At 38.3% G+C, this 15,226-nt stretch overlaps 1 protein-coding gene across 1 annotated transcript in view; it reads right to left on the reverse strand.

Moving 5' to 3' along the window:
- Positions 1-15,226, reverse strand: part of MORC1 (MORC family CW-type zinc finger 1) — a gene marked incomplete at both ends in the record, with an annotated part of 157,963 nt that overhangs the window by 105,433 nt on the left and 37,304 nt on the right. The window contains one exon of the mRNA XM_081301955.1: positions 10,852-10,977. Within this exon, the coding sequence (XP_081158081.1) occupies positions 10,852-10,977 (126 nt within the window). The remainder of the gene's footprint in view (positions 1-10,851; positions 10,978-15,226) is intronic.

The raw sequence follows: 15,226 nt of genomic DNA on the forward strand, positions 1-15,226 counted from the left end.
TTCCCTTTTTCTGTAGCCTCAAAGTACTTGTCAGCCCCTGGAACACAGATCTTAGATCCTCGACCTTTCTCAGTTTCCTCGGTGCAGCCACACTGATGAAAGCTCCTTCTTGTCTTCACCTCTGCTAGTCTCTTAAAGTGGCATTGTGGAACCTGTGGCCCAATCTAGCCCCTTGCAACTCCTAAAGCAGCAGCGTTCACTCTCAAACCCTGGGAATGTCAGGAGTGCATCATTCTCTGACATCTTCAATGTTTACAAGGCATATGATGGTTAGCTTTATGTGTCAACCTGACTGGGCTGAGGGATGCTCAGATAGCTGGTAAAACATTCTGGCGATGTCTGTAAGGGTTTTACTGTAAGAGACTAGCCTCTGAGTAAGTAGCTTAAGAATGTCCTCCCTCATCAATGTGACTGGCATCATCCAATCTACTGAAGGCCAAAATAGAAAAAAGGAAGGATAAGGTAATCTCTGTTTGAACTGGGACATACATCTTCTCCTGACCCAGGACATCATAAATTTAGGTTCTCAGGCCTTTGAACTCCAGGTTTTACATCAGCATCTCTCCCTGCCTAGTTCCTGTGCCTTTAGTCTCAGAATGAAAGCTGCACCACCTTCTCAGGCCTTTGGATTCAGGCTGAACTGTACCACCGGTTTTTCCTGGTCTGCTGGTGTGCAAACTGCAGACTGTGGGACTTCACAACCTCCATAATCCTGAGGGAGAATTCCCACAATAAAGTCACTGACTATATGCTATTGGTTCTATTTCTCTGGAGAACCCTAATAAAGATATCAACATTTCAGCATGAGGCAAGTAGAGACCTATAGATCTTTCTTGAAGCCAAAATGTTTTAAGATGTATAAAACAGGTGTGTGCTCAGGCAGATGCAGGAGTCTAAACCCATATGCACCAATAAATTTATACCAGCCTATGGGCCAAACTGAGCCACTGACTTCTCTTGGTTCAGCCTCAGACCTAGATCAGTTTTTCATTTTTCAATGGTTCTAAAAGTAAAGGATAAAAAAATAAAATTATGTAAGAGGACTGAATGCACACATATATTTACTATCAGGCCTATTACAGAAAAGGTTTGCCAACCTCTGGAATCTATGTTAATAGTAATCGCTGTTAAATGATGGCTCGATTTAGAATTGCCTTTATATGATCTGACTTTTAAACAATGTAAGCTGATTGCTGATCAAACAGGTAACACATAATTTAAATGTTTCTTAGCTAGAATCTGTTTATAGTTTAAGAATTTCTTCCATTATCTCAACAGAAACAGTAAAGATATACTCTAGACAGAAAATACTTCATGATTAGATGTTAAAAGTAGAACTGTCTGGAGTCCATCTACCTGGGTTCAAGGTGAGGTGTGCCCCTTACTGTAGTGTAGGATGGTATTTCCAATGATTCTACTTCCTGATCTCTGAGTGGGTGATAACAATAGTGCCTATCTTCAGGGCTGTTATGAGAAGCAAAGCTGTCAATACAGCTAGAGAACTTAGAACAAAGCTGGTTCATAGTAAGAGCTCATTATACCTCATTATTATCTAATTCCCCTATAAGTGTTTTGGAGAAGTGCACTGCGGATGGGAAAATGAAATGAGTCAGTGGATGAATTGTTTTTCTTCTAAGAGTTGGAAGGACTTGTAGAAATTTGCTGAGTTAAAACAGAGAAAGGCTAATGTTAAAAAATAACTATAGCCAAGCACGGTGGCGCATGCCTATAATCCCAGCGACTCTAGAGGCTGAAGCAGAAGGATCACGAGTTCACAGCCAGCAAAACTGAGGCGCTAAGCAACTCAGTGAGACCCTATCTCTAAATAAAAATACAAACTAGGGCTGGGGATGTGTCCCAGTGGTCAAGTGCCCCTGAGTTTACTCCCGATACCCAAAAGAAAAAAACAACAAAAAAACCCTACATATCATCCTATAGTCATCTACTTCAGTGGCTTAATAAAGCAAGTTATAATAACTTTGTTTTTGTTATTGCTAAATTTAAGACCATTTCAGAGATGATTATATGGGTAACTACAGGAAAGAAATACCCATAAAATCTAACGTAAAATAATTATCAATTTATTTCCTTGGTTTTCTTTTACAATGAACATTATTCAGTTAAGTGATATCCTATGTGTATTCCAAATTAGTCTCTATTACATTAAGAAAACAGTAAAACTTAAGTTTAAATATAAAAAAATATTTAGTTACTACATACTAGAATTATCATTTAAAAAGAAAACACATTCAAATCTCATGCTTTATCTGGTTTGAATCATTTATTTTAGATCAAATCATTTTTTCAGAATCAGGAGGAAATCAAGAGGAGACTGAACAATGAGGTAATTCTTCAAAATGATGTGAGTTAACCTATTTAAGTATTTTTTTAATAGAAAGGAAAGGAGGCACAAAAGGTGCCAACTCTGTATTAGTGCTTAATTTTAAATAGCAAAGTCCCCAAAATGTGCTGTCTTCCATGTCCGTCAGTGAGGTGGCCTGATCCCAGATGATCTGCATGCCCGTGTGCAATTTGAATTTTACAATTGCTCATTACCATTTACACAAGCTAATTAAGTGTATGTACTCACTCACTTCTATAATTCCAGAGCAATGAATCTGTCTCTTATAAATGAAAGAATGTTTGTTGAAGTCTACATCCAGAATCGGGAGCCTGCGTAAACTTGGCACTTCCTCTATTTTTCCTACAACTGGACTCTTGAAGATAAAAGGCCAGTGTGATGCATCCATGGAGGAGAACAAAGAGAACCCAGTCAGCTCTCAACTCTTCAGTCTTTGCAGCGGAGGGGAAGGGAAGTATGTCCTCTCCAGGACAGGCCTTCCATGCCTCAGTGGCTGGACTTTTCTTCAAACTCATCATGTGTCCACCCTCTGCATTTACCTGCCTCTCTGTCCATAAAGCCAGCTCGCAGCCTCTGCCTCCATCTTTCTTTCTGCCATCTCTCTATAAATTCCGTGTCTTTGGGCATATCTCAGGCCTCCACTCTTTTTCATCTCACATATTTCACCTTCTATTTTCCACCAGTGAAACTGAATTTAAATATTTTGGTTATGTCTGCTTTCAGCATAAAACAGCATATTCAATATTTTCTTTCCAAAGAGCTAGAAAACATGGTTAATGAAAAATATTGAAGAGAATAAAAACTAAAACAATATAAAAAAATTTGCTCCTTGGATAAAGCACATATGAAAAAAGAAAACACTGTTAATATTAAGTGTTGATTTTTGAGGGGAGAGTGGGGATGGGGTGGGTACCAGGGATTGAACTCAGGAGCACTCAACCACTGAGCCATGCCATCCCAGCCTTTTTTTTTTTTTTTTTGTATTTTATGTAGAGACAGGGTCTCACTGAGTTGCTTGGTGCCTCATTTTTGCTGAGACTGGCTTTGAACTTTCGATCCTCCTGCCTCAGTCTCCCTAAACTCTGGGATTACAGGTGTACGCCACCATGTCTGGCTGTTAAGTGTTGATTTGAAATGAGACAAAGGACAGTCTTACCTACTGTTGGTATAAGAACAAAGTGATTCCCAGTTCTTAGAGGATAAATTAACAGCAGCCATCAAGATTAATGGTATGTATTCCTTCTGATCCATAAATTCACTTCTATAATCTATTCTACAGAAATAACTGCATACGAGCATAAATACATATGTTCAAAGATGCCTAAATGTGTTCATTTTAGCCTTGTTTATAACAGAGTAAACTCTAAAAATTCTTAATGTACATCAATAAGAAAATAATTAAGCCACAGAATACTATGACATATTTAATGATGGCAAAGATCTCCAAGATTAATTTTAAGTGAAAAGAGTAGGCTGCATTTTTTTAACAAAAGGACTGAGTATGCATGCTAATGTGTAGAAAACAATCTGCAACCGTATTTAGTAAACTCGTAGCAGAGGTTCTCCTTTTGGAGAGATAATGGATTGTTAGAACACAGAATAAATGTGTTTATAAAGGAGGCTCTTTGTTACTTGGGTTTTTTTTCCCCATAACTAATTCTGTACTTTTGAAATTTTATTCATTTTACTATTTTAAGAACAAAACATAACTCTCTCCCACAGAGAATTTAAAAATAGAAAGAAACATTGAGTAACTTTTAAGGCTTTTTGTTGGCAAAGTGGAGTACAGCATGATACATCATTCTGACTGACTGACTGATCAAAACAACTTGCAGAAATTTAAAATTTATTGACATTTAATTTACATAGCTATACATTTGTCCAAAAAATGTTGGCTAGTAGAAAATATTTTTTAAAATTTAAGTTTAAAAAGATTACAAGACAAGTACAGTTCTGAACTTCTTTACAAATGGAAAAAAAAATTAGCCCACAGTTAAAAATCTTAATTATATTTTAGTATTCACATCATAATTATTTTAAATTATGAGAGTTTACCTGGTTCAGCTGTATTGTAAATAGTTGTAATCCTAATCATCCCTTAAATATGTAATGAGGTAGGATCAAGACTTTTCTGACTATTCTAACGCTGATAGCCAGGCCTGGGATGTCAAATAGACCTCTCAAATGTAAAGTATCCAGAAAGAAGCAGAGATTACTTTGTCAACTGTTACTCCTAATCCGTACCACTGCACCTACCCCAATTCCCAATTTTTTGGGGGGAGGGCATTGGGGATTGAACTCAGAGGCATTCTACCACTAAGCCATATCTCCAGCCCTATTTTGTATTTTATCTAGAGACAGAGTCTCACTGAGTTGCTTAGTGCCTCACTGTTGCTGAGGCTGGCTTTGAACTCATGATCCTCTTGCCTCAGCATCCTGAGCCGCTGGGATTACAGGTGTGCACCACTGCTCCTGTCCCAAATTTTTGATAAGGGAAAAAACTTAGAAAACCTTCCAGACTCCTGATTGTTTCCCTGCTCCACATCCACCCTCTGCAAGTCATGCTGGTTGCCCTTCCCAGCAAATTTGTAACCATGATCTTCTCATCACTTCCTAAGCCCAAGCCACTCTAGAAAAGTAATGGTATCTATCCTACCTGACCTTTCTTCCTCCCTTCTGGTCCCGTAAAACCAATTCTCCACTCAGAGTAATCTTTTAAAAATCGAAATCAATATTGCTACTCCTCTGCTCCAAAGTTACTCCATTCTCAGTACAGACCCCTCCTCTGGCCCTGCTGCTCCAGGGCCCGTTCATCTGCCCCTTCCATCTTCTTCCTGAGCACTGTGCTCTCATTCTACCACCTTTGACTTCTGCCTCTGCACTTACTGTCCTCTCTTCCTAGAGCCTTCCCCTCCCAAAACGCTTCCATGACTCACTGAGCAACCCACCCTCTTAGATGTCCCCTGGGATTTTTTACATCTTGGTATTCATACATTTGTGTAGAGTCTCTCCCAACACACACATACACACACACACACACACACACACACACACACACACACACACAGAATCTAGCCTGACCTGTGTGACCAGCAGAATATTATAGAGGAGATGATATGTGGTTTTTGAGGCCGGGTTCTAAAAAGCTGCAGTTTTCACTTGGGTCTCTTGAATTGCTCAGTCTGATGGAGGCCAGTCCCTCTGCCATGACAAAGCTCAGGAAGACCTGTGCTGAGCAATGGCTCCTGTAAAGAGGAACCAATGTGCTCACTTGTGAGTGATCCACCTTGGAAGTGGGTCTTCTAGCTCCAGTCAAGCCATCAGCAACCCCAGTCAAAATCTCTCAGCACCTGCATAAGAGACTGAAAGCCAATGACACCCAACAGATACCATCAAATCACAGACTCACAGAAACTGAGAGGTAATTAATGGTTATTTTTAACATTCAGCCACTAAATTGGGGGCTGTTGTGTTATGCCTGGATAGATTACCAATGCATTCACTCTCTCAACTACGCAGTTCTCTGCACAAAAGTTGCTTCTTGCTTCCCTTTCTAAAAGTGTCATCCAATGTTCCTATAATCTCCTGCCCTGCCTTACTTTTCCTAGTAACACTTTAAAATACCCAATAATGTATTCTATATTTTTATTAACTCACTATCTTACTCACATTAGAATGTAAGCACCATGAGGGCAGCAATTTTTTATTGTTGCTTGTGCTGAACTCCCAGTGCTTGCAGGAGTGCCTTGCACACAGCGGTCATTCCATCCACATTATATTCATTCATATAATAACTACTGCTGGTTTACAAATACTTTGGGAACTTTCCTGAGGGTTCTTATGTTTAAAGTAAAACACACAGTTTTGTTTTAATCTTCACAACATCCCTAAATGGCAGAGGAATTCCTAATTCACAGTAAGGAGAGGTGAGGCTTAAGTAGCTGAGAAAGGTCCCCAACTAGCAAATGACACAACTGAAATGCTAATCTGGGTTTGGCAGATCTTAATTTTGTACCTCAAATGGAAAGATTAAATATTCTAAAATTTAAAAATTCTTGAACAGATACATAAGACACAGAGTTTGTAAGAGACACTTTTCACAAGTTATTAGTCTATGTGGTTAGGCTGTGATCATGTGGAGAACAGACTGAAAAAATGAAGACTGTCCCAGAAGGTAGTGTTGCACAGTATTCACAAGAGATCCCTAAATGGCTTGGAAAGGACCATGCTACTCTGAGGAAAGCAGGATGATGCCAATTCCATCTCATTGGGCTTCTTTCCAAGTTGTGGGTCTACAATAAATTAGCAATGCTAATGACAAATGAGTTCTTCAAGCAGACACTGTGGCTCTGTCTCCCTTGAAGAGCTTTCACAGGTGGCCATTTTACTCCCTTCTTTAGTCCTAATGTGCATAGCTTTAATGTGTATATAAATCTGAGAGTTATTTCTTTCTAGAACTCAAATTCAAAGAAAATTAGTAATGCTTGTTGCCTAAACAGTAAGTAACATGGCTATATAGTAACCTGTCTGTATTATTAAAGTAGAGGTTTATAAAAGAGGAATTAGAGGTCTATAAAATTGTAAGTTAAAAGGGATGCTAGAAATCATCTTGCTAAAATTCCTCCTAAGCTAATAATTCCCTCCACAATCTATATCCCTCAAAAGACAAGTATCTACTGCTCTTTTTGGGTGGGACTTTCTTCTAGTGCTGGAGGGCATGAGGCATTTCATTGATCTCATGCTACATTCATAGCCCTCTATGAGTTGCTATACCCTGTGCCATGGGTGTCCACAGAAATTAATCTGCTATCCTGGACACACTAGATTTAGTAGTTGAATCCCTAATCTGCTAAATAGACTAGGGACTCATGCTCAACCTAAGGAAGCCATATAAGCAGTAAAGCCCTTATCAAGTGACTGGTCCCCAAATTCAACCCAATGGGGAAGCTTTGAATTTTATGGTTGAAAACTCCCTGAGAGGACCAAATGTTGCGTATACTCAGCAAAGAGGTCCGTGGAACTAACATATATCCTGAGCAACACTGGTCTATCATTTCTGTTCTCCAGAACATCACAGGCATTGAAACACTGAGTCAATGTTGACGGTGAGGCAGTTTTAACACTCCCTACTACATGACTCCTAGAACTATCTTTATATTAAACACCAATGGAAAAAGGAAATCCATTTGTCTCTTCCTTGTAAAAACAGCCTAACACTCCATGAGGAGCCATCTGTAACTGTCTTCTACTTTCATTTAGCTTTCAAGTTCTGCCTTCTGGAATTCCAACTATCACATGATAGCATTTCATGTTTCCACTCAGCTGTAAACTCTCTCTCTTCCATGGATAAGCTTCAGTTCCATCGCTATTCTCTTACCAGATAGTTATTTTCCTATGAGCTAGAAACTTTTTAGTAAGTCTGTGTCCCTCTTGAAGGATTCCTGTCTAGGCATCTCCCTCTAAACATAGTGTAAGCACAACACGGTGGATTGGTATTCTAACTATCCTATTGGTATTCCAAAACCATGTTTTAGCAACCCTGGAACACTATCAGCTAGTAGTGACCTTGTGGTCAATTAAAGTGTGCATGCAATTTTTCATGTAAATCATTGTCAAATCTACACTCACATAATAATTCTGATCTATACATTGTCTATATCACACATATCTATTGGACTTCAACTCTTGCGCATATTCTTTCTGTTATACCTGATAAAAAAGACATTCCTCTTAGATCAGGGTCAACTACAAATTCAAGAAGCACACAAATTTGTTTTTTATCCAAGTCACTAATAAAAATACTGAACAGAATATGATCAAGGAAGGAAACCAATGACATGACATCAGAAATTCCCCTCCAGTCCTCCTCTGAACTTGTTAAGCATATTTGAGGGCTACTGCTAAAGCAACTACAGACCCATATGGATCCAGACATTTTCCTGCTTGTTACAAAAGTGTAGAAGAATAATTGATCATGAAGAGTAGTCACATATTCTTGTAAATAAAACTTCAGGATGACAGAGTTCTTTTAGGGGCAACCTTGGTTTCCCATTTCATTTCCAGAAATGGCCAAGTGGACAGAGCAATCACTTTTTAATACCCTTTAAATGCCTCTACTTTGGTCAAACAGGGACAATCCCAGCTCTTAATATATTTTAATGCAGACATTGGAGCTACAGTGTCTTTTAGAAAAGGAGAGAAATGAATTACAGTAGAAGGGGGAGAGAGAGAAAATGGGAGGGAAGGGGAGAGGGGATAGTAGAGGATAGGAAAGGTATCAGAATACAACAGTTACTAAAATTCCCTTGGAAAGAGACAAATTCACATTTTCTATTGGTTTAAGCTATTTTTTACCTATGTCCTCTAAGAGAAGAATGATTAATTTGAAAAAATAAGCTCTCCTGAATGATCCAAGAGATCCTGGGTACCTTCCAGAAGAATGAGACTGAAAGGAAACATTGCTTTGATATTTGCTAGGGAACACAGAAACGGATGTACAGGGAAAGTTCAGCTGTGTATAGTTTAATTTCAAAAGATGATCTTTGGTATAAATCGAAACAAAAAGTAAAACAGTTGAGGAAACAGTAAAACTGTTTGTCATGAGGAAAACACAGAGGTCTATTTTTTTTAATTTTAATACTTACACTAATGGTTGCAAAGCTCCAGGTCAGCAAATGTTTTTTCATGAAAATAAGACAACATGAAAAATGTTAGTCTATTATAAAGAGTGAATGTGATACAGGAAAAGGAGCATCAAATTTGGAAAGGTAAAGAACTGGAGCCAGATTATTTGAGTTCTTGTCTTGATGTCTAAAATGGTGATTGAAAACCAAGCCACAGGATCACTGAAGAAATCAAAGGCTAATGCAGGTACAAAGACACATATATAGACAGTGTGCAAGTAAATGTCTCTCCCAGTAGATATTAAACTCCTTAGAATTAGAATTAACCTTGTCTTTTTTATGCTTTGTACAGTACAATCTCTTACAGATATTTTTCTCTTTTCTTTTTCTTTTTCCCCCACATTTTTATTGGTGCATTGTAGTTGACATAATGATAGGATATGTTGTTACATATTCATACGTGCACACAATAGAACAATATAATTTGGCCACTATCACTCTCCAGCACTTCTCCCTTCCCTCTCGTTCTCCAACCTTGGTCCCTTTTCTCTACTGATCCACTCCCACCTTTCTTTTTCTTTTTCCTCTCTAGCTTCCACACATGAGAGAAAACATATAACCCTTGACTTTCTGAGTTTGACTTATTTCACTTAACATCATGGTCTCTAGTTCCATCCATTTTCCTGCAAATGACTTAATTTTGTATTTCTTTATGGTTGAAGAAAATTCCATTGTGTTTATATGCTATATTTTCCTTATCCATTCATCCATTGATGGAAACAGGCTGGTTCCACAGTTTGGCTATTGTGAATTGTGCTGCTGTAAACATGGGTATGAATGTATCACAGTAGTTAAGATGACTTTAATTCTTTAGGATGGATACCAAGGAGTGGTATAGCTGGGTCATATGGGGTTCCATGCCTTGTCTTCTGATGAACCTTCATACTGATTTCCATAGTGGTTGTACTAATTTATAGTCCCACCAACAGTGTAAAAGTGTTTCTTTTCCTTCATATTTTCTCTGGCATTTATTATTGTTTTCTTGATGGTGGCCGTTCTCATTGATATGAGATAAAATCTCAGTGTGGTTTTGATTTGCATCTCCCTAATTGCTAATGATATTGAACATTTTTCATACATTTGTCAGCCATTTGTATTTCTTCTTTTGAGGATGATCAGACTCTCTGATTTTTTATAATTATTTGGCATTTAAGGAATAACTGCACAAAACATGACCATTCTGACTTAATGAATAGCTGGATAATATATTTTTTTGGTAAGAAAATATAAATTTAAAAATTTTCACACTAAAACACAAAAAAGTAAATTAAATATAAATAAACCAAGTGTGTATGAATAGATGTTCATTCTATATGTATAATATATGTAAATACATATATTCAATCATTGCTTCCTGATGGGGCATGTATCTTATGGGGCCACCATCATGCATGCAGTCCATCATTGAACAAAACATCATTATGTGAGCACAGACTACGTATTATTTAATAGTTCAAATATATTATATGAGAAATTATAAGTGAACTGTGATTTCTTGATGGAACCAATCATAATAAAAGCACATGAGATTCACTGAAGTGAAAAACAACTTCCTGATTTGGGGTGATTATCTAACCTTGAATGCTCACTTCAGTGTGTTCCAATTACTGACAAATATTGTCATATGTGAGCACTCTGTAGCAAAAACTCTTTGCTAAAGAGATTCTTCCTGAATGCAGTTTTAATTTTGCTTACAAAATAAAAATCTTACTATCAAAGCTAGTGCCCTCACTTTGACAATTTGGGGGAGTATATCAATTTTCTAAATTAAAGCTCTAGGAATATAATTGAAGGAGGGCGAGTTACCTGGGTTGGTAGAGGCAATAACATAGGTGTTTTGTTTGAACTCTTTTGGCTTGAATGAATATTCTCATCCAGGGGTCAAAATATAGAACAGATGTGTAGGCTCTGAAGGACCATCTCTCTGGAAAACTGGAAAGGAAAATACAAAAGGCCACAATGTACATAATACAATAACTATTTCTTTTTGAGAATTAAGAAAGTTAGATTTTATACTACTAGAATCCTCAGGAAATTTTTCTTCTGAAACTAACAATGCCATAAGCAACAATGAATCCCCCAACACTCGCTTCATTAATCAATCCCCTGAACACAAGGGCCTGCATACATAACCTACACTTTGGTTAGAACCCAACTATTACTGGCATTCAATTGGTTCTAGGTAGGCGTATCAGCAGTTGAAATATACTTTCCTTGCAGCAACTGACCCAGAAGGACACAATGAAGTCAAATAAACAAAACAATCCATCCCCTGTTCAAACATGACTGAAAGAATCTAGGCTCACATGAATAAAGGGCATTTCTATTAAGCTCCTATAAAGAGGGAAATACAGTAAAATGCTTCATTTGTTTTTAGAATTATGAGCAAGACTCACAACACTACATTTTGCAAGTGTAATAAGTATGAAGATAAACGTTTATGACCAGCTGAGGGGAGACATCTGACAATGCAACCAGTGGAAGAAGAGAAGAGAGAAAAGTGAACGATGGAAGGCAACAAAGTAGGAGCAGAAACAGTGCAAAGAGCCTAGGAAGAAAACTTCCCTCAGAAGCTGCACATTGCTGGAAATCACCACATAGACGAGCTCTAGGGACTTCTGTATCAAAGTCCACTTATGGACCATAAGTCCTCTTTGCTTACACAAGACCTGACATCAAACAAGCAGTTAGGCAAGAAATAAAGATAAAAACCAGCCCAGCCACACTTAGGAAGTGATGCTCTCTACTTCCAGACTGCAGACGAACTTGGTTATCATGAAGGGCTTCCAGGTCACATAGAGAGTGGGGAGCGGTAAACCCATTGCTTCACAATTCTTCCTTGGACCAGAGTGAGACGACTATGAAAAGGAACTAAAAGGCCCACCTAAGAAGGACTGCTCAATACGGTTACCCCATTGCCAGTTCTCAGTAAAGGACAGAACTCTAAGGTATTTTTGAAAATGAAGCCATAAGAAATCCAAGATTTCCTGATTGAATATAAGTTCCTTCAGACGCTATCCAAAGTTCAATTAAAAGGTCAAGAATTTCTTTTAATTGTTTAAAGAGAAATTCTTTTAAAGTAAGCCTGGAGTAGAATTTCCCCAATATAAATTAATAAAAGAATCTAGTCCATGGCTATTACTTCATCAACACTAATGCATTTTTTAATGTAACCAGAAAAATCGTCTGCATTAGAGTGACACACGACAATAATGTGGTTTCTTTTAGAGCACCAGAAGTTGTACAATTAATTCTTTCTTCACCTATAAAAGAAGAAAGCTTTCCTGGGATGTTATAAGCATCCATAGGGCTTGTGCCATTGTTGAAACCCTTTCTGGATCTCCTGATTTGAAGGGCTCCAAGGTCAAATAGAGAGCAGGGACCAGTAAATGCATCATTTTCACAATTCTTCCTTGGACCAGAGCAAGACAAATGTGGTGGAGAGGATCCCAAAGGCTTACCTAAGAGGGACTGCTCACATCTAACCAGGAAATCCTTGGATTTCTTATGGATTCACCTTCATTTTAAAAAATACCTTGGAGTTCTGCCCTTTCTGGATCTCCTGATTGGAAATCACCCTAAGAGTGAGTGGCTCCTTCTTTATATTCTCCTAAAGCTAGCAAGTATCTATAATTTGAAGGGAGGAGTTAAAAGTAAGTCAAAGTGGTGTTTGAGAATTTGAGAAATATGGTGAGAAATCAAACTGATTAAACAAGTTTTGGTGTATACCTACAGAATATGTGTATACCTGTGTGTATATCTGAATAATACCTTTACCTTTTGAAAGCTCAATTTATCTTCTCATTCTATAAACGTTGATAGGTAAATATTCATAGCATGCATATTGGATGTCCTCGCTCTGTTAGAAGACTCCTGGAAGGACTCATGTTTCTTATTATGTAATTGTATTCATGACTAAGCTTTATCACAGAGTTGTAGTAAGAATATGCAGAGGATCATGGGAGGAAAAAATACATGGAGACTGGAGGAATCCATATGTCAGCTTTCTTAAGTTGTCTTCCTCTCAAGAAGGATCACACAGAACACACTCTTCACTCAACTATGAAAAATACAGCAACATATGTGTGATATATCTGTCTAGGAAAGACCCCCAGAGACTCAATTACTAAAGTTTTTTAGGCATCTTCTGCTTTAGGATGTATCAAAGTTCCGGGAACACAGAAGGAAAGTAGATTTCTAGCATGTCATATTGTTTGCACAGTCTAGACATAGAAATCCACCCTTCTCAGTTTGGAAAAGTTTTATCTCCATATTGGGAATTGTGTCTTATTAAAGTTCCCCAAATCCAGCCATGGACCAACCTTGCAAGCAAGCCTGGACACCAGTTATGTTTCTGCTCACATGCCTACTTCTCCAAGTGTCTGTTTACTTGTGAAAAACAGAATGGTAATGCCTCTAACTTGTGAGGTCTGTGGCAGAAAGAAAAAAAAAGAAGGTTAAATATAAAAACTGTTGGGCTGGGGTTGTGGCTCAAGTGGTAACGCGCTAGCCTGGCATGCGCGGGGCGCTGGGTTTGATCCTCAGCACCACATAAAAATAAAATAAAGATGTTGTGCCCACCGAAAACTAAAAAATAAATATTAAAAAATTCTCTCTCTCTCTCTCTCTCTCTCTCTCTCTCTCTCTCTCTGTCTCTCTCTCAAAGAAAACTGTATATGGAATGGAGTATACATTTCAAACTTCTTTGGATAATGCATAAGATTCTTTGTGATCTGGCTCTCAGCCTCATCTCTTCTTGTCTACTTCAGTGGAGCCATTTAGGACCACTCTTAGTTCCCAGACAAGGGATCTTGCTTTCTCATCCCCAAGGCATGGCATAGTCAATTCTTTGGTCACTCTTGGTTAGCTCTTTCCACCCTTTAGGATATGGCTTTGAGATCTCACTTCCTTTCCAAGTCCTCCATCACTTCCCAAGAATGGTGAAGCCTTCTCCTCAGGGCTCCTTTCCTGCATCACCTACCCCTCAGCATTGCACCTGCCTGTATATGTGTCTCCCCATCAGGGTGTAAAATCCGTGAGGCTAATATCTGCTGAATGAATGGCAATCTTTCAGAAAGAACAGCAGAGAATTTTCTTTATAGGACTTTTGATGGAAAATCATTTTCAATGATGATACTATCATCTTTATAAATAAAGCCATTCACTTGGGAAACTGAAAAATTAATGTGCTCAGTAGTCAGGACATCTTCAGAAGATGAAAGAAAATAATACTGTTATTCTCCATTCATAAGGAACCACTTAATATATGCTCCTCGGGGCTTTTTCTTGTCTTGTTTCCGCCTAAGTGTCTTTCTTTTTCAGTCTCATTACACTTTACCAGAAATCTACATCTCTCTATCATGTGTATCATTCTTACTTTCTACTTAAGTGTCTATGACAAAGAAATGAACAAAAGAAGATAGAGGAAAACTCCCCAACATGTAGACAGACACACAGAGTCACATGATAGACATGAAAAAAAAGAAGAGTATCTTATGGCTGTAAGTGGCTTTGGAGTCTGTGGAATATAATAAAGGGAGACAGAGTAGAATCAATGTTATTGTTCCTATTCAGCCTTGGTTTCTTAAGTCACTCCCCACTGTATCCTTCAGCTCTGGCTGTACCTTCCATGTGATCTCTTTCTTCTCCCAACTTGTCCACATTATGTGGTTTAAAATGCTGCTCTATGCATGGCATATGGTGGGTGGGCTGGTGCTGCAGGGCTAGAAGGTGAGGCTCTGTATCAATGTCACATCTCCTCTATTGATTCAGATGCTCTGTGTGTAGAGTTGAGAATGTGAGTTTGTTAAAAGTGCCCATAAGACTCCTTTAACTCTGCCAGGTTCATAGACCACTGCCCAGCAGACCTAGGTATATAAGGCATGTTGCCTAAAAATTTGCAGGTCTTGAGACCTAATATCATCTCTACATTTGTCCACACTGGGCACAAGGACAACAGACCCCCAACCAGCCCAACAACTGTGCTGCCCCTATTCTACAGTCTGATTGTCCCCATCAAAACTCAAATTGAAACTTAACCCCCATTGTGCAGTATGAAGAGGGACCTGGTGGGATCTATAAGAGGTCACAAGAGCTCTGCTCTCCTGAAAGGAATAATGCATTCATAGCTTTACAGATTAATGAGTTGGTAGGTTATTTCAAGTGTGTGTCTATTATAAAA

This window comes from Spermophilus citellus (genome assembly GCF_964194105.1).
Source record: "Spermophilus citellus genome assembly, chromosome: 7".
NCBI classification, from domain to species: domain Eukaryota; kingdom Metazoa; phylum Chordata; class Mammalia; order Rodentia; family Sciuridae; genus Spermophilus; species Spermophilus citellus.